The sequence below is a fragment of the Haliotis rufescens genome, unplaced genomic scaffold, assembly GCF_023055435.1.
Source record: "Haliotis rufescens isolate VD_foot unplaced genomic scaffold, xgHalRufe1.0.p SCAF_52, whole genome shotgun sequence".
In the NCBI taxonomy this organism is placed as follows: Eukaryota; Metazoa; Mollusca; class Gastropoda; order Lepetellida; family Haliotidae; genus Haliotis; species Haliotis rufescens.
Window position 1 is genome coordinate 397,246 of NW_025964246.1, and position 20,622 is coordinate 417,867.

The 20,622-nt window shown below is 40.3% G+C and overlaps 1 protein-coding gene across 5 annotated transcripts in view; it reads left to right on the forward strand.

Annotated features, from left to right (window-relative positions):
* The window catches only part of LOC124144037 (protein ECT2-like), a 60,109-nt gene extending 43,156 nt beyond the window's left edge, over positions 1-16,953 (forward strand). For 3 of the 5 annotated variants that reach the window (XM_048384919.1, XM_046513253.2, XM_046513255.2), the window contains 14 exons: positions 4,102-4,309; positions 4,786-4,925; positions 5,186-5,374; positions 5,546-5,656; positions 6,037-6,133; positions 6,557-6,638; positions 6,863-7,061; positions 7,825-7,963; positions 8,861-9,015; positions 9,699-9,781; positions 10,475-10,640; positions 11,170-11,244; positions 11,795-11,903; positions 14,387-16,953. In XM_048384919.1, the coding sequence (XP_048240876.1) occupies positions 4,102-4,309; positions 4,786-4,925; positions 5,186-5,374; positions 5,546-5,656; positions 6,037-6,133; positions 6,557-6,638; positions 6,863-7,061; positions 7,825-7,963; positions 8,861-9,015; positions 9,699-9,781; positions 10,475-10,640; positions 11,170-11,244; positions 11,795-11,893 (1,743 nt within the window). In that variant the 3' untranslated portion in view covers positions 11,894-11,903; positions 14,387-16,953. The remainder of the gene's footprint in view (positions 1-4,101; positions 4,310-4,785; positions 4,926-5,185; positions 5,375-5,545; positions 5,657-6,036; positions 6,134-6,556; positions 6,639-6,862; positions 7,062-7,824; positions 7,964-8,860; positions 9,016-9,698; positions 9,782-10,474; positions 10,641-11,169; positions 11,245-11,794; positions 11,904-14,386) is intronic. The other 2 variants (XM_048384917.1, XM_048384918.1) reach the window with 2 other exon arrangements.
* The last annotated feature ends 3,669 nt before the right edge of the window (positions 16,954-20,622 follow it).

Here is a 20,622-nt window from a genome sequence, read left to right on the forward strand (position 1 = left end):
TTACCTTTAATATTAAACCTTCCTCCCCCAACTCAGAAAGAAATGGTCACTTGAAAAGGATTTCTGAAAAACAATATGACTTGTTATACAGCTGTCACACCTCACTAACACAAGATAACTCTCGAGCTGTGCCCGAAAGCATCATATTGTTGTAAGTGCGTGCGTTTCCAGCGGCTATCTCTCTTCGAAATTAATTGATATTGACTCAGATCTAATCTTGTTGAAACTTGAAATAATTTTTCTCTGCTTCCAGATTTCTCCCTGTATTTTTTTAGGGTTAAAAAAAGGCTAATTAAATTTGAAATTGGCTGGTAAAACATTAGAGAGCCCAGATGGCTCGTGCTGTTGAAATATTATTTCACACACTAATTTGAATACTCTTGTCATAACCCACATGTTATAAATGATTTAAGGGTTCTAAGGGTTAAATTCTTATGGCAGAAAATCTAGGGACTCAAAGCAACTTCTATCACTGTCAGAAAAATAATAATCTATGTTATCAGTGTTGATCTTAATAACCTTTCTGTTACACTACCAGAAAACGAAACCAGGTCTTAGATTTAAGGAAAGTCGTAGATGACAAGTCTTGCAAGTGTACGTCATGTGAGTTTCCTCAGAACTTCATATGATGGAAGTCACTTCCTTGTTTAGTAGCTTACTGTAGGGAAATAATTGTGTGAATCTTCATATTGCACACTGACAGTTGTGTATTGCAGCCAGTGATTGACACTTGTCAGCCTGTGCATCTCCTGCGCCAATACACAAGCAGGTGCTTGTTGATTGTGTCATTTCCACCTGTCAATCAAACCACCTCTGACAGTATCTCCCCATCTCATCACTGGAGTTGAGAATCTCAGAGTGCTAATTGATTTGATCACCTTGAGTGTGTCAGTGGCTGTTTGGACTGATGTACTTGTTGGATATTTCCCCCGTCCTGTTTATTGCTTGTTGCTGTGAGTACATTGTTGATTGGTGCTGATTGAGAAAACTTGCAAATCATAAATTATTTCGTGGGCTGTCATTGAATAGTTTTAATTACATCTTTTTCATACAGACCCAAAAATATTAAGTTTGATATTACTAATCTGTACATTAATATATCAGCTCCACTGAACAGCTAAAAGTTGGATATTAAGTGCTACATAAGTTGTTGTTATTATTAAAATGGGATTTTGTGAATATTGTAGGAAAAACTTTATTTGTTTATTGTGAGGTACAAGTCTATGTTAGGCTCGTTCTTCTTCTCTGCTTTGTCATATCCTGTCATTGAGATCATTCTATTGGCAACTCATTTCCGAGAATATGTTGATATCAGTCATGAATCAGACCTTGCTTACCGTTCTAATAAGCTGTGCCTGTATTTGTACGTAGTCGTAGGTACTTTCTCACGAGCTGGCTTCATAGCTGTATTGAGGATAGTTCCTGTTTGTTGATGAGATCATATCTATTGAAAACATTGTTGTTTTCTCAGTGTTTCTCTGTAATAGAGAACTGCCATGCGGAGGGGTGTAATTTATTCTGACATCTCAGAAAAAGGATATTTCTTTATGGTATAGAACTCTGATCTTATAATTGTTTAACTGAAGTTTTAAATAGTTTTCTCAGTTTAATTGAAGTTTAATTTCATCGTAATGTCATGAATGAAAATGCATTACTTTGTTTCTTCACATACATTTTATCGATCAACCACAAGTTACATACATTTCTCATGACATCTTACACTTTGTATTTTCAAACTTATATCAGGTCAGACCTAATTAATTTTTTATTTATGTTATGTTTATATTTAAGTCAGTTTTCAGGAAGCAAAATTAAAAAAAGATTAAAATGTTGACAGGTTCATTTGAGGTTAATTCCTTTAAGAATGCTTGTCTTGAAGATACAAATACAATCAGGAAGATGTTCAAACTTGGCATATTTTGGCATAATTCCAACATTAAATTAATGTATTTTCTATTTTTGTACTTTATACAAAGTGTAGCAAGGTGTATTTCCAGAACAAGAAGGAAATGTTCATCCTGGTGCAAGAACTACAAACCCTGACCTAATAACAAACACATTTACAATATAGAAATTGTAGCACATAGAAATTAGTTATGAAGATGCGTTTCTATTTTTTAAAATTATTTTCTTCAACACTAAGAATAGTACAAGGTTTACCATTGTGGAACAGATTTTGAAATGTAATCCTCAGTTGCTTCAAATTATTTATTATATTTTTCCTGGTCTAAATAAATTTTATTATTACTTACATTTTCCCGCCTACCAATATCTACACATGACTGGCTGGCCAAAAGAACCAGTAGTTGCTCTGTAGGCCTTGTCCTTGATCGGAGAGTCTGGACAGTGTCTGGACAGTGTCTGGAGTCTGTCCTGTGAATATCTGGGGAAGCAAGAGCTACTTTATGGCCATGTAGGATTGTGTATGTCGTCAGTGACACCAAAGTCGGTGGAGCATGGAGAGTATTACTTAGGAGCTACCTACCCTGGAGGCAGATCAGCTGGATCGTTAGTCCTCCACTGTAGCAGCTTGGTGCTAGACACACCTGTACAGAGACCTACCTGTTGGGAAACTCACCTGTGCATAGCCTTACCTGTATAGAGACTCACCTGTGCATAGACTTACCTGTATAGAAATTCACCTGTGCAAAGACTTACCTGTATAGAGAATCACCTGTTGATGGACCCAGGAAGTTGGATGTGTGAAGAACTGTGTTGTTATCCTGTATAGATAGAACTGTAGAAGTCTCAAGAGTTACACCTGTCAGACTTACCTGTATGGAACTTACCTGAAGAGGGACTCGTCTTTGTAGAATCACCTGTTGATGGACCCAGGAAGTTGGATGTGTGAAGAACTGTGCTGTTATCCTGTATAGATAGAAATGTAGAAGTCTCAAGAGTTACACCTGTCAGAATTACCTGTGTAGAACTCACCTGTAGAGAACTCGTCTGTGTAGAATCACCTATTGATCGACCCAGGAAGTTGGATGTGTGAAGAACTGTGCTGTTCTTAATAGTTGCACCTGTATGGAAACTTAGAGACGTCAGAAGTCGATTATATGAAGAACTGTGTTAAGCTCATGAGAATGGATGTGTGAAATCTTGTGTACATTTTGTCACATTTTCTCTATATTGTGCCTGCTCTAAAACACCTGTTACTTTTGATCGTTTTACCTGTACAGGTGAAGTAGGGAGGCACATCCACACACCTGTCTAGATACACCTGAAATTTAGTTTACCTGAACAGGTGATGAAGGTGTAGTAGGGAGGCACATCCACACACCTGTCTAGATACAACTGTGATTAAATTTACCTGTGGAAGTCATCATGAGGGTTTACATCGCCAGGTCGATCTCCTATTCGGAGTTGACTTTGGATCGGCGCTCCCCTAAACATGTACATGCAACTAGTAACTTTAATCTTTTTCTAATCTTTGTCAAGTATAGGAACTTTTTGTAAATTCTTAAACTTTCAAATTATAGAAGTTGTCCAGAAAATTGGTCAAATCATCAACAGAAGAAACTAACATTTTAGTCCACCAGTCCTTTTGATGATAACATATATCAAAACCCTTTAAATGGCAAATTTCTACTAGTCCTTATTATACAGCGAGAGAAACTAACCGTTTAGCCCACAATTCCTTATAATGATAACATTTAGCAAAACTCTTAAAAAGGGTAATTTCTACTAGTCCTTAGGATACCTTAACTATTGGACAGTTTGGCAAGGACTATAGGACTAGTGCCAATTTCTAACTCTGTGATACCTTAACTATTGGGCAGTTTGGGAAGAACTACAGGACTAGTGCCAATTTCTAACGCTGTGATACCTTACTATTGGGCAGTTTGGCAAGGACTACAGGACTAGTGCCAATTTCTAACGCTGTGATACCTTACTATTGGGCAGTTTGGCAAGGACTACAGGACTAGTGCCAATTTCTAACGCTGTGATACCTTACTATTGGGCAGTTTGGGAAGAACTACAGGACTAGTGCCAATTTCTAACGCTGACCATATTGCTTGAGTATTGTTTTATGCAGTGTAGAACCAGACCAGGTAGTTGTAAGTGTGTCCCCACTAAGACGGGATGCTCGTGTTTCAGACGCTGTCCCACAACAAGCACACGTCCAACAGCAGCCTCGGCAGCACCAAGCTGGGGAAGAGGAAGAGGCTGAAGCAGCTGGCCGATGAGGGGGAGGTGGAGTTCCTGGCACAGAAGCGCCGCTCCAGCGATCTTGGTGGGGTGTCCATGAGCCCTAACTCTTTCCTGGACGCCTCCCACACACCCGACAAATCTGATCTCATTTCAGGTACATATCCATTGCTAAGTTTGTTAATTCTTAAAAAGGGTGGTGGGGTAGTCTAGTGGTTAAAGCGTTCCCTTGTCACGTCAAAGACCCGGGTTTGGTTCCTGACTTGTACAGTGTGTGAAGCCCATTTCTGTGTCCCGCCGTGAGATTGCTTGAATATTGCTCAAAGTAGCGTAAAACCATACTCACTCATTTTTAAAAATACCTGAAAATATCCCATCTCATTAATGAAGTCAGCAATTCTCAAGACTTAAATATGTATGTGGGTGTCACTCAGCTGTGCTGTTCTTAAACCCTGATCTGTGCTAATTCGTGTTGATGGATTTTGTTCCTGCTGTTTGTTCTTCATGATTGGATTCCTAATAACAGATGCCTATAACAAGAGGATATATCGCAACTCTAGGTTACTTTCAAGTGTCTTTTGTCTGTAGGAACTCGGTCTTGTCATGTTTTATGATGATCGTTGTTGTTTTCAGATCATAGTGCTGTAGAAAACGGTGAGAACCGATTGCTCCTGTCAACAGGTTCCAGCAAGCCATCACCACGGCAACAGGTGGCAAGAGAACTTTTCCAGACAGAAAGCAACTATGTTGGAATCCTGTCCACGATTATTAATGTGAGTTGACAGAGTTGTCTCCCCTGTACCAAACCATTAATACATTAAAATATTGTTTAATTCATTGTTTCAACAAAATCTTGTAAAATATGAAAATATTTCTCCAAAGTCAAGTGTCACACCTCGAGGACAAAGAAACCAAGATATCAGTTTGTAAATGTATGGTTGCAAAATGTATGGTTGCATTGGCCTCAGTGGCGTAGCGTAACGTATTATCATTTATCTTTGTATGACTTACCTCATCCACCTCCATGTTGCAGACGTTCAAGACGCAGATCGAGAAGCCTGACCAGTACAATGGACCTCTGCTGTCACCACAGGAGATCAAGATAATCTTCGGCAACATCCCTCCAATCTACGATGCTCACTGCAAGATGAGAGCCAGGCTCCAAGAGATCGTGGAAAACTGGACGGAGGATGTGTACGTGGGCGATGTAATCCTGGACTATGTAAGTTCACAGCTACTGCAGGGCTAGTACATAGATTTTACCACTGATTCGCTTACTTGTTATAAGTCCATGAAGAAATTGTGTTAATGTTCCAGTTTGTTTTACTGACATTGTATGACTGCTTCTTTCACATATTTATTTTAATATTAAATCCTTGTGATCTTGCTTCAGGCTGATGCTCTCACAAAGGCATACCCTCCGTATGTCAACTTCTTTGAGGACACCAAGCAGACAATCATCAAATGTGACAAGAACAACCCCAGGTTCCACGCCTTCCTCAAGGTACAAGTCGTTCTGTGTCCCAACTTAAACCCTGGATTCTTGCTTATCTTAACAGCTGACTGCCAGGAAGATTTGGGGTAGAATAGGTCTTCAGCAACCCATGCTTGCCATAAAAGGCGACCATGCTTGTCATAAGAGGCGACTAACGGGTTCAGTTGGTTGATGAGATCGATACTCATGATGTCAGTCACTGGATTGTCTTGTCTAGACTTGATTATTTACTGACATTGTCATATAGCTGCAATATAGCTGGGTTCACCATCAAATAACATCCATCCATCCATCCATCCATCCATCCATCCATCCATCCATCCATTGTAAGTAACATAGTAGCTGGTGTTTGTCCCGTGTTGTTCAACAAGCACCTGCTTGTGTTGTAGGTGTGCCTGACGCGGCCAGAGTGTGGGAGGCAGACTCTGCAGGAACTGCTCATCAGACCGGTCCAGAGGCTGCCAAGCGTCATCCTCCTCCTCAATGGTAAGACTCCTCACACTGCTTGTAGAGGCTGGGGGCTGTGTCGTCGTGATGTGCGTCGTCGTAGTCTGACCCAATCACCAATGTTTTGCCAGGTTCAGGCTATGTTTTGCCAGGCTTCAGGAATACAGCTGGAATATCGATGACTGACATAAAATAACATTCTCTCACTCATTCCTTGTGCTGATGAGGGTTGTGCGGTAGCCTAGTGGTTCAAGTTTTTGCTTGTCACGGACGGAAGGCCCGGGTTCGATTTCCCCACGGTACAATGTCGGCCCATTTCTGGTGTCCCTGATGTGATATTAGTGGAATATTCTAAAAGCAGTGTAATATACTCACTCACGCCTGTGTCGATAATATTCTGAAGTGGTCCGTCTGTCAGGTTTGATCGAACATATTGAGTCAATGGCCTCCTTGGTTTTGCAGACATCATGAAGAACACTCTTCCCAGGAGTCCTGACTACCGGAAACTGGAGGAGGCGATCGGCAAAGTGAAAGGCATATTGACGTAAGCGGGGCAAGATTAGTTTTTTTTCTCTCTCTTATTTCTATTCAATAACAGAAATAAAACCCAAATGTTTATAAAAAACAGTTTTAAAGATGACTTCTGTCCCACAATAATTCAATTGGTTCAGTATAATTACCAATAGTTGGAATCACGCCTTTGTCTATTTTATTATGTTCTTTTTAGCATATTTACAATACATAACCGTTTGACGTTTTGGTTTGTAGGCATATCAATGAAGACAAGCGCAAGACCGAGAACCAGGTGGCAATGTTTGACATTATGAAGGACATCGACAACTGCCCCGCCACTCTCCTCTCCTCTCATCGCAGCTTCGTCGACAAGATCGACGTGCTGGAACTGTCCGACACGCTGTCAGGTCGCAGCGACCCTCTCTCGATATTCCTTTTTACAGACAGCATTGAGGTAGGTGTCCTTCGCCTATAGGAGTATCTATTGTGTAATCTAGGGATTCAGTCTGATGCTACAGAAATATTGTTAAACAGGTTATAACATTTGTAATATTTACAGTGGTTTTAAATTAATCCTAAAGGTCATGGGTCCTTGTCATAACATCAATGTTTAAAGTTATTTGTTTCCTCAGTGATTTTGGGGTCCATATTCGAATACAGTCAAGTCTCGTTAATCCGACACATATTACGAAAATTGGCTTTATTCGACACTAATGATGGGAACCGATTAAATCAGTGCTATTTAGACCCGTTAATCCAACAGTCTCGCACTCCGACTCTGACACACCAAATTTGCAACGATTTACCGATATCACTTATTAATCAGTCTCGTTAATCCGACACAGTGATCAGCGTACTCCGTAGTCATCGGCCCACGAGTACACAGCCCTTGTTTTGATGCGAGACGAGTCGGCTGGTAGCTGCATATTACAACGGCTGCAGAGATAAACTTGTTTAACAATATACAATTAATGAACAATTAGTGTTTGTATCACTACCTATCGTGTAGTTGTCCGATTTTCGATCACGAACGTTGATACTACTTAATTTCGTTTATCCGACATACTCGTTAATCCGACATAATCATATGCAACCAATCATGTCGCATTAACAGGACTTGACTGTACTATTGAAGCAAACCTCAAAGGTCAAAAGACCTTGGTTTTGAACACTCACTTTGATTTCTTGTCTTCATTGTATTTTTTCTGTGTTCGCAGATCTGTAAAAGGAGAACCAAAGTGCTAAACTCCTCCAAAAGCCCAGCTGTACATAAGACCCCCCAGAAAGCCTACAAGCATCTGGAGATGATTCCATTGTGCAGCATCAAACGAGTGCTAGATGTCGCCGAGTCCGAGGGTAGGCACAAAACAAACATTAAGAAACAACAGTTATTGATCCAAATATCAGTAATTATATTTGGCTTAAAAAAATAAAAGATTTGGTCCTCAGGCAATGGTTTTTGAAAATATAGTGTGGAGGGCGCTGTCTTTTTTTTCTTCTTTTGGTTGTTCTGACTAGTCTATAACCAAATAAACAATTGTGTACAATCAACCTGGGAAAGGGCCTCCCTACATAAATGTATTCCTTGGTGAGTAAAATACTGGAATACAGTATTTGACTACCTTTTGGAATTATTAACGATTTTTAGTTTTTAAAAAAAAAATGGAAATAAAAACGAAACATGCAACTTTATGATGATGCGGGTTTGCCTGAGAACCAAGACTATTATTTCTTTTAGTCTTTGTAATTTTTTTAGAGGGTTGATTATTATTCAACTATGATACTGCTATTTGAAGTGTGATTGTTAGATTATCGATCTGAATGACTGCAATTAATCTGACTTACAACAGTACAAATTTTGGAGTGGGCATCACAAGATCATCTTTGGGAGAGGATTTAATCTGGAATGCAAATTATCCCAAATAAATGCAAGGAAGCTATGTAAAATTAATAGAAATTCTACTGTCCATATAGTTGTCAGCGAAACTAACACTTTAAGCCTACTAGTCCTTATTATGATAACATATAGCAAAACCCTTAAAAAGGACAAATTTCTACTAGTCCCTAGGATACCTTAACTATTGGGCAGTTTGGCAAGGACTATAGGACTAGTGCCAATTTCTAACGCTGGTTGTTAAAAATGGTTCAAACTAGCAGGCAAATTTTCTAAGCCTCATTTTGATATATCCCCTGGTCCAGTATTATACTGAGCTATAGTTGAGCAGCTGTTGAATGTTTGTTTGCCTTGTACAGATTGTCAAGGAGCTTTCGGGCTCATCTGTCGGAACAACAAGGAGTTCAAGGAGAAGCTGTACAGCTTCATGTTAGACACGGAGGACGTCTCCAAAACCGACATCCTCACAGTGATGTGCAAGAGTCTCGCCAACATCCTTTGCCGCACAGATCATGTAAGTAGAGGTTAACGTAGGGACACCCCATGGGGATTCTGGGTTATAACTGCTTATAACTGCTTATAACTGGTCACCACCTGTCTATGCCTCGTAAGAGTCGACCAAATGGATCAGGTGGTCGGGTTCGATGATTTGCGTGTTATCCTACGCTGACAGCATGGAACGATGCTCGCAATATCGATCACTGGATTGTCTGGTTCAGGCTTGATTATTTACAGACCGCCATCATTTAGCTGAAATATTGCTTATTTGGGCTTTTAAGAGCCAAGGAGCGGTCGGGTAGCCTAGTGGTTAAAGCGTTCGCTCGTCACGCCGAAGACCCCGGTTCGATTCTCGACATGGGTACAATGTGTGAAGCCCATTTCTGGTGTCCCCCGCCGTGATATTGCTGGAATATTGCTAAAAGCGGCGTAAAACCATACTCACTCACTCACTTACTTTAAGAGCCAAACAAACACAAATTGGTAGAGAACATTTAGAAGGGAGGTAACTCTCACATATAAAATGACGTGGCGGTGTGTGATGGGAGTAAATAATTATGGGATGCGATACCTGTAATTCTGATGAACCAAAAATATAAATTTACACTTGTGTTTGTAGCAGTTGCCTGTTATTAGTATATTCATTTTAACCATTTGTAAGACTGTTCAAGCCTCTTATTTCAATATTTGATTTTCCAGGAAAACCTGTTGGCCGTGGTCAAAGGAGATGAGCACTGTATAAACACCAAAGATCTGAACAGTCGCATCAGTAAAGCTTTCAAGTAAGTACATCGCTTCATCACCGAATCGGAAACAGTCCAGGGCCGATTTGTATCATTTCCTTTACGAAGTTATTGAGATCAAGTTGTTCGATTCTTACCTACACATTACCCTTTCATCAACATCATTGGTTTTGACATCTGATTACAGAATTTTTCACACACAAACTGATACAAGACGATCTCTTATGGCCAAATTTATTTGATATGTTACCATACAATAATTCCCCATCTGACGAGATGTTCAACATCTCCTCTGTACAGAATGATGTTGCAACTCTATTTAAGGATGTTGCAAATCTATTTGAGGATGTCCCAAGTCTATTTAAGGATGTCCCAACTCTATTTAAGGATGTCCCAACTCTATTTAAGGATGTCGCAACTCTATTTAAGGATGTCCCAACTCTATTCAAGGATGTCCCAACTCTATTTAAGGATGTTGCAACTCTATTTAAGGATGTTGCAACTCTATTTAAGGATGTCCCAACTCTATTTGAGGATGTCCCAACTCTATTTAAGGATGTTGCAACTCTATTTAAGGATGTTGCGACTCTATTTAAGGATGTTGGAGCTCTATTTAAGGATGTTGCAACTCTATTTAAGGATGTTGCGACTCTATTTAAGGATGTTGGAGCTCTATTTAAGGATGTTGGAACTTTATCAGTGTTTAACATTCAGTTACCTATTGGATTTCAGGTTTGGAAAGCGTGTCAGTCGAGCGTTTTCTTTCAACAAGACGCCCAGCAAGTTAAAGCGTGCCATCTCTAGTGTGGCCCATGGTTTCAGCAGTCCTTTCGTGCGGGACAGCTATGGTCCGGGAGAGTTGAGTGGTCGGCGTTTAGCAAGCACGTTTGATTTAACAGTAAGTGTGATGTCCATCTTTGTTCATCTTCCCTTTCGACCGCCTCCGTGGTCTTGTGGTAGAGCGTCCGCCCGGAGAGCGGAAGGTCCAGGGTTCGATCCCGGGCCGCGTCATACAAAAAGACGTTAAAAGATTGTACTTGTTGTTACCCTGTCTGGCGCTCGGCATTAAGGAGCTAAAACAAGGACTGGTCGGCTCGGAGTCAGTATACTGTGTCTGAGTGGGGTATTCATGTTAAACTGCGGCATGGTATCTCAGTGAGCTAGCACTATAAATCGGCATCAGTCCGGACTAGTACAAGCAGCCACACACACACATACACATGCATGCACGTCGCTATATAAGTGCAATAATCTTGGACGCGACGTTAAACCCAATTTCACCTCACCTCACCTCATCTTCCCTTTCTGTCATCGACAGGTTTACAGTAACAGTATGGATAGGATTTCCATCAGTGTCAAAGTTTTACGATATTGCTGTTTGTATTTGTTTCTGTTTGTTGAACTCATCAATGAATTGTCTGCTTCAGGAGTCCTCGCCTCTAACGACAATGTCACACATAGACAACAGTGATTCGATAAGTCTGGGAGCTTTCTCTCTCCAGGTAAGAACATCATCAGTGTTGATTCTGTCCTACACAGAGCTCCAGATAACTTTTTGAGCAATTGAGATCTTACTGTAGGGTTTCTAGTTTAATTGGGTTATTACATTTTTCATTGGGTAACCAACATCTATTCATCACTCTATTGGGTTTTTCCCCAAATTAGTGAACATTTTAAGATTTAAAAAAAGTGAAATAATGTGTTAGATGTATATAACTGTTCTAAATATATAGGGTTGACTCAGAACATAAATTGGCTCATAATTGTGTTTCGGAAATTAGCTCCTTTGTACGCATGCTGTAAAAGCTTCATTGGGTATTTACGCATTCTGTTTTTATACATTTGAGTTTTTCATTTAATACATGTGTTTATGTACGCAAGGTAATAGAAAGTAATTGGGTTTGGAATATTTTTGGGGGGTATTTTACGCAAATACGCTGCGTATCTGTAGCCCTGTTGAGACCAGTTGGAAATTATTAGACACGAGAAAAGTTTTGGCAGTTTTCTGTTTATAAGTTCTCTGACCATACTAACGTTGTTTAATTGTTTCAGGAGGAGAGCTCCCCCATACACTTCCCCTCCACACCATCATCGAAGCGACTGACGAAATATACAACGTTAGGGTCCAGTTCAGCAAAGAAATACCTATAATTAATCACAGGTATGTATTTGTCTATCTGTATAACAATACTAAGTAAATAATATAGCCATTTATGAAGCGCCAGATTCCATTCAGTGTGAGTGCTTATTGTGAAACAATGTTATTACAACAGACTTTGGATCAGTGTGCAATCAAATTTCATTCTCAACTCCATGGGGAGTATACAAGAATACTCCTAACTTGTGGCAACCATGGTTGGTCCTTTGGGTGGTGTGTTCTCTTGTCATGCAAGTCCGGGCTCTGATTTCTCACATGGCGTTGTGGTGCCCATTTGGGGACTTCTTGTTTTATAAGTAGGTACTTCAGAAACTGGTAGCCCAGGGTTTGACTCCCCATGGGTACAGTGTAGGCCCTTTTCCGGTGTTCCCTGTTGTGATATTGCCGAAATATTGCTAAAATATCCGTGAAGCCATATTCACACACTCACTCACTAAGGAACATTAGGGTCTGGGATATATGGCCCAGGGTAGATAAATAGACTCATGAACGTTCTTTGATTCATAATGTGAAAACCAACTCACTCTGTATGTCCCTGTGGGGATTCCGGGTTAGAAATGGCCGCCAGCAGCCAATGGTACGAGGTGACTAAATATATCTGGTGGTCAGACCTGGGCTGGTTGATTGCATGTCATCATACCCTGATTCTTGCTCTTGATATCAATCACTGGATTGTGTGGTCCACATTATTGACAGACCGCTGGTATATTGCTGAGTGCGGCGTTACAACAAACAACCTCTTTGTGAAAGTAAAGACAGATGGCAGGGCCAGGTTAGAGGGGATAAATGACTCTTGGTGACAGGATAATATGACGTTCCCATCTGATACAGCTTTGATGTTGGCAGCTTGATTCACTTCACAAAACATAGAGCTGGATTTCAAAAGTTTCCATGCAGTCCTTGCCACCATTATCCTGTCCAGAGGCACCGTGATGCTTCAACTGAAACATCAACTAACACTCAACTAAAAGAACTAAACTGTAAAAGGAAGTCAAAACAGAAGAAGCCAATAATTAATTCGTATCAAAGGCAGTTGAAGCGGGATCACTTGATGATGCATGTTTCTGCACAGCGTGGGACGTTGTCTACACCATCATCACGTTGTCCCCGCGTGATGGACGAGATGGATTCTCATGAATTTGATCATGCGACTCGATTTTAAGAATTCATTAAACTTGTTTAACTTTATTCTAATTGATTCATGAACTCCAAGTTTATTTATGATTTCTTTCAAATAATGAGATCATATAATCATTTATTTACTTAGGGTCAACTGCAGAAAGAAATTTGAACCATACTTATCACATGGGAATTCAGTTAATATTTTAAAAATACCTGTTTTGTGTGAAAATTAAACAAGAGCAGTATCCATTAGGGGTTTGAAATTTATATTTTTTAAAATATATTTATGTTTTTTTTTACAAAATTCAGGGAATGCACCTTTAAGAAAAACTGCTCCCTTAATTTACATTTTTTGAAATTTTGATCTTCTGGGTATTGATTTTTATTTCATACATTGAAAATTCATATAGGATGTTTAAAATTTCAAAAAATTTTTTTACATAATGCTTTGATCTTAAATGGTATTAGCAAAAAAACCCATCAATAACTAAGTCTCAGTCCTCTCAGTCTCAAAGGAATTTCAGATTAAGTATTAGATCACATATTTTAGGTTTGACGTTGAAAAGCTTCATCTGCCTACAGTTGAAGTATGCCTGTGCACAACACAGGATCATATCTGTGCCACGGTCAATTACAGGCCCTCCCTGTAGGGGCGCTGGCGCTGCTCCCAGCTGATGAATGTCCAACAGTCATGCAATTAACACATCTATGTCACCAGCCCTCGTCAGACATTACTGGGTCCTTGGGCTCGGGGGAGACGCTTCTTGATTGAACTGTCGTTCCGTAACGAGCTGACCTGACTCCTGGGCTTAAGTAGGCCACTTCACAAGAAAATACTGATTTCATTCGGAGATTTGAGAACTCTCGTGGTCCCAATTGCCCATGGTAATTTCTGTGGTTGGTCCGAAAAGTTGGTGTTGGTTCATTATGGGAATATCACCTTGTCATTGTCTCCCTTTGTTGTGGGGTGTTTGTGTGGAGAAGAAATATCGTACCTACATTGCGTCTGGACAAGGCTGAACCATCTCTTTGCCTTTCACTCTCTCATTTTGCTTGCATTCACCAAAGTGGCACACCATGGTACTAATTCAACCTTTTGTTTGATTATTTTTTTAATTTCTTATTGATGTTTCCTTATTAGATTACATGATGTAATTGATAATCATAACTTTATTAAGGATATCATTGCCAGCAGTTGAGCCACTAAGTCTTGGTTTTCTGTAACATGGTTAGACTGGTCTGCACAAGGCAGAGATGCAGACACCTGTCTGACTCTGACAGTAGGATTTAGCTGTGGCTTCCTGTGAATCCTGGCTTCCCTAACTTAATAACAACGTTCTATAGTTTCTCCATCTTTGTTTCAGACAAGACCTGTCACATGTTGTAGCAGTAATCAAATCTTCAGCAGATCTTGGTCCAGATGTGTCAAGTGCCCAGCAGATCTTGGTCCCGGTGTGTCAAGTGTCCAGCAGATCTTGGTCCCGATGTGTCAAGTGTCCAGCAGATCTTGGTCCCGATGTGTCAAGTGTCCAGCAGATCTTGGTCCAGATGTGTCAAGTGTCCAGCAGATCTTGGTCCAGATGTGTCAAGTGTCCAGCAGATCTTGGTCCAGATGTGTCAAGTGTCCAGCAGATCTTGGTCCAGATGTGTCAAGTGTCCAGCAGATCTTGGTCCCGGTGTGTCAAGTGTCCAGCAGATCTTGGTCCCGGTGTGTCAAGTGTCCAGCAGATCTTGGTCCAGATGTGTCAAGTGTCCAGCAGATCTTGGTCCCGATGTGTCAAGTCACCAGCAGATCTTGGTCCCCGTGTGTCAAGTGTCCAGCAGATCTTGGTCCCGATGTGTCAAGTGTCCAGCAGATCTTGGTCCCAATGTGTCAAGTGTCCAGCAGATCTTGGTCCCGGTGTGTCAAGTGTCCAGTAGATCTTGGTCCCGATGTGTCAAGTGTCCAGCAGATCTTGGTCCCGATGTGTCAAGTGTCCAGTAGATCTTGGTCCTGATGTGTCAAGTGTCCAGCAGATCTTGGTCCCGATGTGTCAAGTGTCCAGTAGATCTTGGTCCCGATGTGTCAAGTGTCCAGCAGATCTTGGTCCCGATGTGTCAAGTGTCCAGCAGATCTTGGTCCAGATGTGTCAAGTGTCCAGCAGATCTTGGTCCCAATGTGTCAAGTGTCCAGCAGATCTTGGTCCCGGTGTGTCAAGTGTCCAGTAGATCTTGGTCCCGATGTGTCAAGTGTCCAGCAGATCTTGGTCCCGATGTGTCAAGTGTCCAGTAGATCTTGGTCCTGATGTGTCAAGTGTCCAGCAGATCTTGGTCCCGATGTGTCAAGTGTCCAGCAGATCTTGGTCCCGATGTGTCAAGTGTCCAGTAGATCTTGGTCCCGATGTGTCAAGTGTCCAGCAGATCTTGGTACAGGTGTGTCAAGTCACCAGCAGATCTTGATACAGATGATGTGTCAAATCAAGAAATCCCCGATCAGCTGGTCCACTCACTTACCAAGGTGTCCATTGACAGCATCGATTCCTGATGCCATCCTGATTTCTTGGCTTATTCAGGATTGGAGTTCCTGATGTGATTACAAAAAAAGATCACGCTGATCCGCTAGACCATCTGAAAGAGTTAACCTGCTTGTGTATTTATTGTAATCGAGTGTGTTCCATATCTGCCAACCGTTACCTGTTTTTTCTCTCCAAATACCAAAATACATTACTAAATAATTGGCACACATAATATTTCATATCTCATATTTCATTGATTTTAAAATTTGAGATGTCAAATCAAATGTAGATTGTACAAACTTCCAAACATTGAGTCTGTGATTGGGGGTTTATTTGAGCTGAACAGAGTATATATATTTTTGTATGGTGTGTGAGAATGTAAGAGTGTGTGTGTAAATATTAGCGGAGTGTATTATATGTACAGAGTATGAGATAGTGGGTCCCGCTATACAACCCAATAGTGCTGCATAGAGGTACATATCCCAGCTGCGTCATCACATCCATCACACTGATCAAACTTGTCGCATAATATCAGTGAATACTTCCTCATCACCATTATTTATTATAGCAGAATCATTGCACCATCACTGAAAGCTCGGAAAAGTGCCGAGTTGACAGTTTAGCTAAGGCTGAACCAGTTCACCGATGCACAGCTCCTTGTAATTTTAAACAGGAATGTTATTTCATAAAAATGTTTGACCTGTGTCACTAAATGTTCCACATTCTGATCAACATTCTAGCTTTACTATCTCAGTTTGATGTCTTAAAATAATATGCATATTTGACGTCACTAAACGTTTAGAAAAATCCAACCTTTTTGTCCAGTGTATATTAAACATATAAATAAAGTAAAATGAAATAGTTTCCTTACCTCAAAAGTTATGCCATGCCATTAACTATAGAAATATGAAGGAATTGGTGGCTCTTAACTTTTTGTGTGGGGTATATATAGAACAAAAATGACGAAATGAAAGAATTATCCAGACCTCGGTGAACTGGTTCCTTATAAGTGTAGTACCTTATATCCAAATAGCCATGCAGTACTGTAGATAGCAGTATCATCTTCACAGTTAAATAGCCACACCTAGAACGCTTGAGTGAAGTGTTGGTATAATATGTATTATAGCCTGTGTATAATTGTGTTAGCACCATGTTATGAACGTCATATATCTTTCTAGAACCAGTGTGTACTTGTGTTAACACCAAGTGTATAATCATTATATCTCCACATAACCCAGTGTGTGCTAGTGTCCCTACCAGTGTTGTAAACAAGTGTTTGTGTCATTGCATGGTCCTCATTCACTGTGCTGACTGGGAGGCCACGTATGCCTGTATTCACTGTGTGTCCATGGTGCTGTTGGAATGGAGAGTTGTCATGGAGACCATTTCTCCGGTTCTGTATGGTATACAGAATAAATGTTGAGTTTTACAATCTATTATTTCTGTGTGTTATTTGTTTGGCTTCAGTAATATGCATGTTTACAGAGCCTCAGATAAGCTGCATATTTGTGTAAAATACATGAACTCATTACCCTAACCCAATTAATCACTGTGATGAGTGTATGTGACCACTTGGCAGTCCCTGACAAGTTCTGCAGTAAAATTATCAAAATTCTGCTGCTAATATTACAAAATTCTGTGGCTATTAATTACAAAATTGTGCAGAAAAAGCATGACCGTTTTCCACACAAACATTAATACATTAACTCATTTCAAGTTTTTAATCTCTTGCATTAAGTTAGTTAGTTGGTTTGTTGTTTTACGGCGCACTCAGCAATATTCCAGCTATATGATGGCGGTCTGTAAATAATCGAGTCTGGACCAGACAATCCAGTGATTGATATCATGAGCATCGATCCACACAGTTGGGATCGATGACATGCATCAACCAAGTCGGCTAGCCTGACCACCTGATCCCGTTAGTCGCCTTTTACGACAAGCATAGTCGTCTTGCATTAAGACATTTCAAGACATAAACTTATGCAAATACATATGCTTAGTGTCTGATATTTATTTATGGTAGATGTTTGTTTGTTTGTTTGTTGTTTAAGCTGCACTCAGCAATATTCCAGCTATATGACGGCTATGGTAGATGTAAACAGTTTATGGTGTCGTAATACCACACGAACATAATACAGTGAGAATGATATATTTCAAGTTTTGTTTTTTTGTAGGATTCATATTTTGTATATTTGAAATGTGTGATATCTTTGGGCATCATTCGAGTTCAAATTTCGACAAAAAACCCCTTGAAAATAATGAAAATTTGTGGATTGATTGATATAAAAGGGCAATTCCTCGATTTTTCTGCAATTCTGTGGAAAGTTACATTCTCCGTGATCGCGGAATCTCAGAATTCGTCTGGGACTGATTTGGGACAGCACAGAAACATGCTACTTCGAAGTACACCATAGAAGTAAAATGATATTTAAGAAAGGTCATCTCATCAGTTTACAAAACCCAATAGACAGGACCCAAGAAAATAAAAATATGTGGAAGATCTCTCATTGCCCACTGTGAATGATAGCGTTCATCTTCCCAAGGCAAGGGCGTAAACTGACTGAATGTTTCCACCCTTGCCGAACTAGACTGGAATTCCGGAGTCACTATTTGGCTGGATTAACGAGTCTATGCATCGTCCAATCAAAATCGCGTAACGTACTAGACATCCGGTTTGTAAACAACATGGATTTCAACGTGCAGATTTCAGTCGACTACAGGATTTGCAAAGCATGTGTACCGCCAACATGGCTTCGATAGATATTTTGCAAATAATTTCATGTTTTTAATCAAAGTGCTCAAAGGATTTGATGCTCTTCGTGGGGTAAAACCCATTTAATTACAATACAGAGCTTGATTATCGATTAGATCGTCTTGAGTGGGCGCCGTCATTTTGTTTAAAGCAAATGCAAGCGATATGAGAGATGGAATCTTATTAGTCAATAGGAGGGACATAGAAGACAAAGTAGACACAATGTATGAATAACAACTTTTTTAATACTGTTATCCATAAACTGTATCTACTTTGTCATCCGTCAACTTCTAAGTAATGCCTATCAAACAATTCGGGACATAGAAGGGACATAACTCGTAATAGCCTCTGGTGGCGCTAGGATCGAGCCTGGAAATTCCAACCAAGTTCGGCCAGGGTGGAAACTGGACTTATATAGTCAGTTAACACCCTTGCCTCGGGAAGATGGATAACGTGTGACTAAGTAATCAATGGCTAAAAAAATAGTCTAGGGTACTTTGAGACTGAAAGCTGTAATACGAAAGCGATTTTGAACTTCCATTTCTTTCTGCTTATGATTAAAAGTTTAATTGTAAAAAAAACTGCATTGACCAGAATCCATGTCCATTTGTTATCTCTGAATCTGTCTTTACATCTTTCTCCCCATCAGCATCACCCCGGGCTCAAACAGCAAACGCACAGCACCCGCAAATTTGCCTCTTTCGTTAGAGGTAATTATTGAAATTTGAAACCTCTTAATGTCAAACCTGAATGGATTCTTTCCAAATTCATGGTATTACGTCAATTAAATGAAAACTGTAATGTGTTCTTCATTGGTTTTGATCACAAACACAATATTCTTTTTGAAAAGTAAAAACGTAACATAAAAATAATAACAGCGGCCTAAATTATCGAGGACATTGTACGTCAGTCAGCATGTTTGTGAACTGGCCGCGATTAGTTGTCAAATGTGTTTGTTAATCTGACGTTAATTGACAACACTGGTAGTGGGCTGGGCCACTTTTAGCACGTCAAACTGTAATTTATCGTCTTAACAGCAGTTAGCGAAGAGCCAATTGTATTTACAAAGCACTAAATAATCACGTCCCTTGAAGATCACTATGAGAATTAACCTACCTTATTTATAGCAGACAGGTGGCAGATGTATATCAACATTTACTTTCAATTCAGGATAAGTTGCCTGACGCTTGAACGCAATTATCATTACAGTGATGTAACGAGAAAGTAAGTTGATGGGCGATTTGTTGTTTTCTCTCGAGAGCTATAGAAAATCAATAGTTTGGCAATAGATGTTCAGTTGCCTGTCCTCTTGGCATCGGATTTAAATGATCTCCGCCAAATGCTAGAACCATTCCAAATGTAAAGTGTGAATTGAAGGGTGAAAATCAGTAAATTTAATACCAAACAAATATCGATATTTGACCGGTATAAGAGGGAGTTTCAGCAACAATTCAGATTGATAAACGTGCCAGATGTTTTACATTTTCATTTCAACCGTTTGGTGACGCATTTCGAAAAGAGGTGAGGTGAAATGGGGTTTTACGTCGCGTCCAAAATTGTTGAACGTATATAGCGACGTGCATGCACGTGCGTGTGTGTGTGTGTGTGTGTGTGTGTGTGTGTGTGCTCGTACTAGTCCGGACTGATGCCGATTTATAGTGCTAGCACACTGAGATACCATGCCGCAGTTTAACATGAATATCCCACACAGTATACTGACTCCGAGCCGACCAGTCCTTATTTTAGCCCCTTAATGCCTAGCACCAGACAGGGTAAGCACAAGTACCATCTTTTAACGTCTTTTTTGTATGACGCGGCCATGAATCGAACACCGGACCTTCTGCTCCCTGGGCGGACGCTCTACCACTAGACCACAAGACGGCCTTTTCGAGAGGAAGAAATTCGTCAATTTATTACTGTAGGAAGTAGAACAGGTCGAGAGAGAGAGAGACACACACACACACACACACACACACACACACACACACACACACACACACACACACACGGTAAGGGAACGAAATCGACATACGTGCAGCTTTCGGTTGATTGCAGGATTTATCAAAGCATGTGCGTCAACAAATATTTTCCAAATCTTTCCATGTCTTTAATCAAGGTGCTTACGTGATTTGATGCGCTTCGCGAAGTAAGACCCGGTTTATTACAACATAGATATTGATTATCGATCAGATAGTCTTGACTGGGCGCCGCCATTTTGTTTGAAGCAAATGCAAGCGATATGAGAGGTGGAATCTGATTGGTCAGTAGGAGGGACATAGAAGGGACATAACCTGTCATAGCCACTGCTGGCGCTACGATCGACCCCAGAACTTCCATCCTCGGTCGGCAGGGG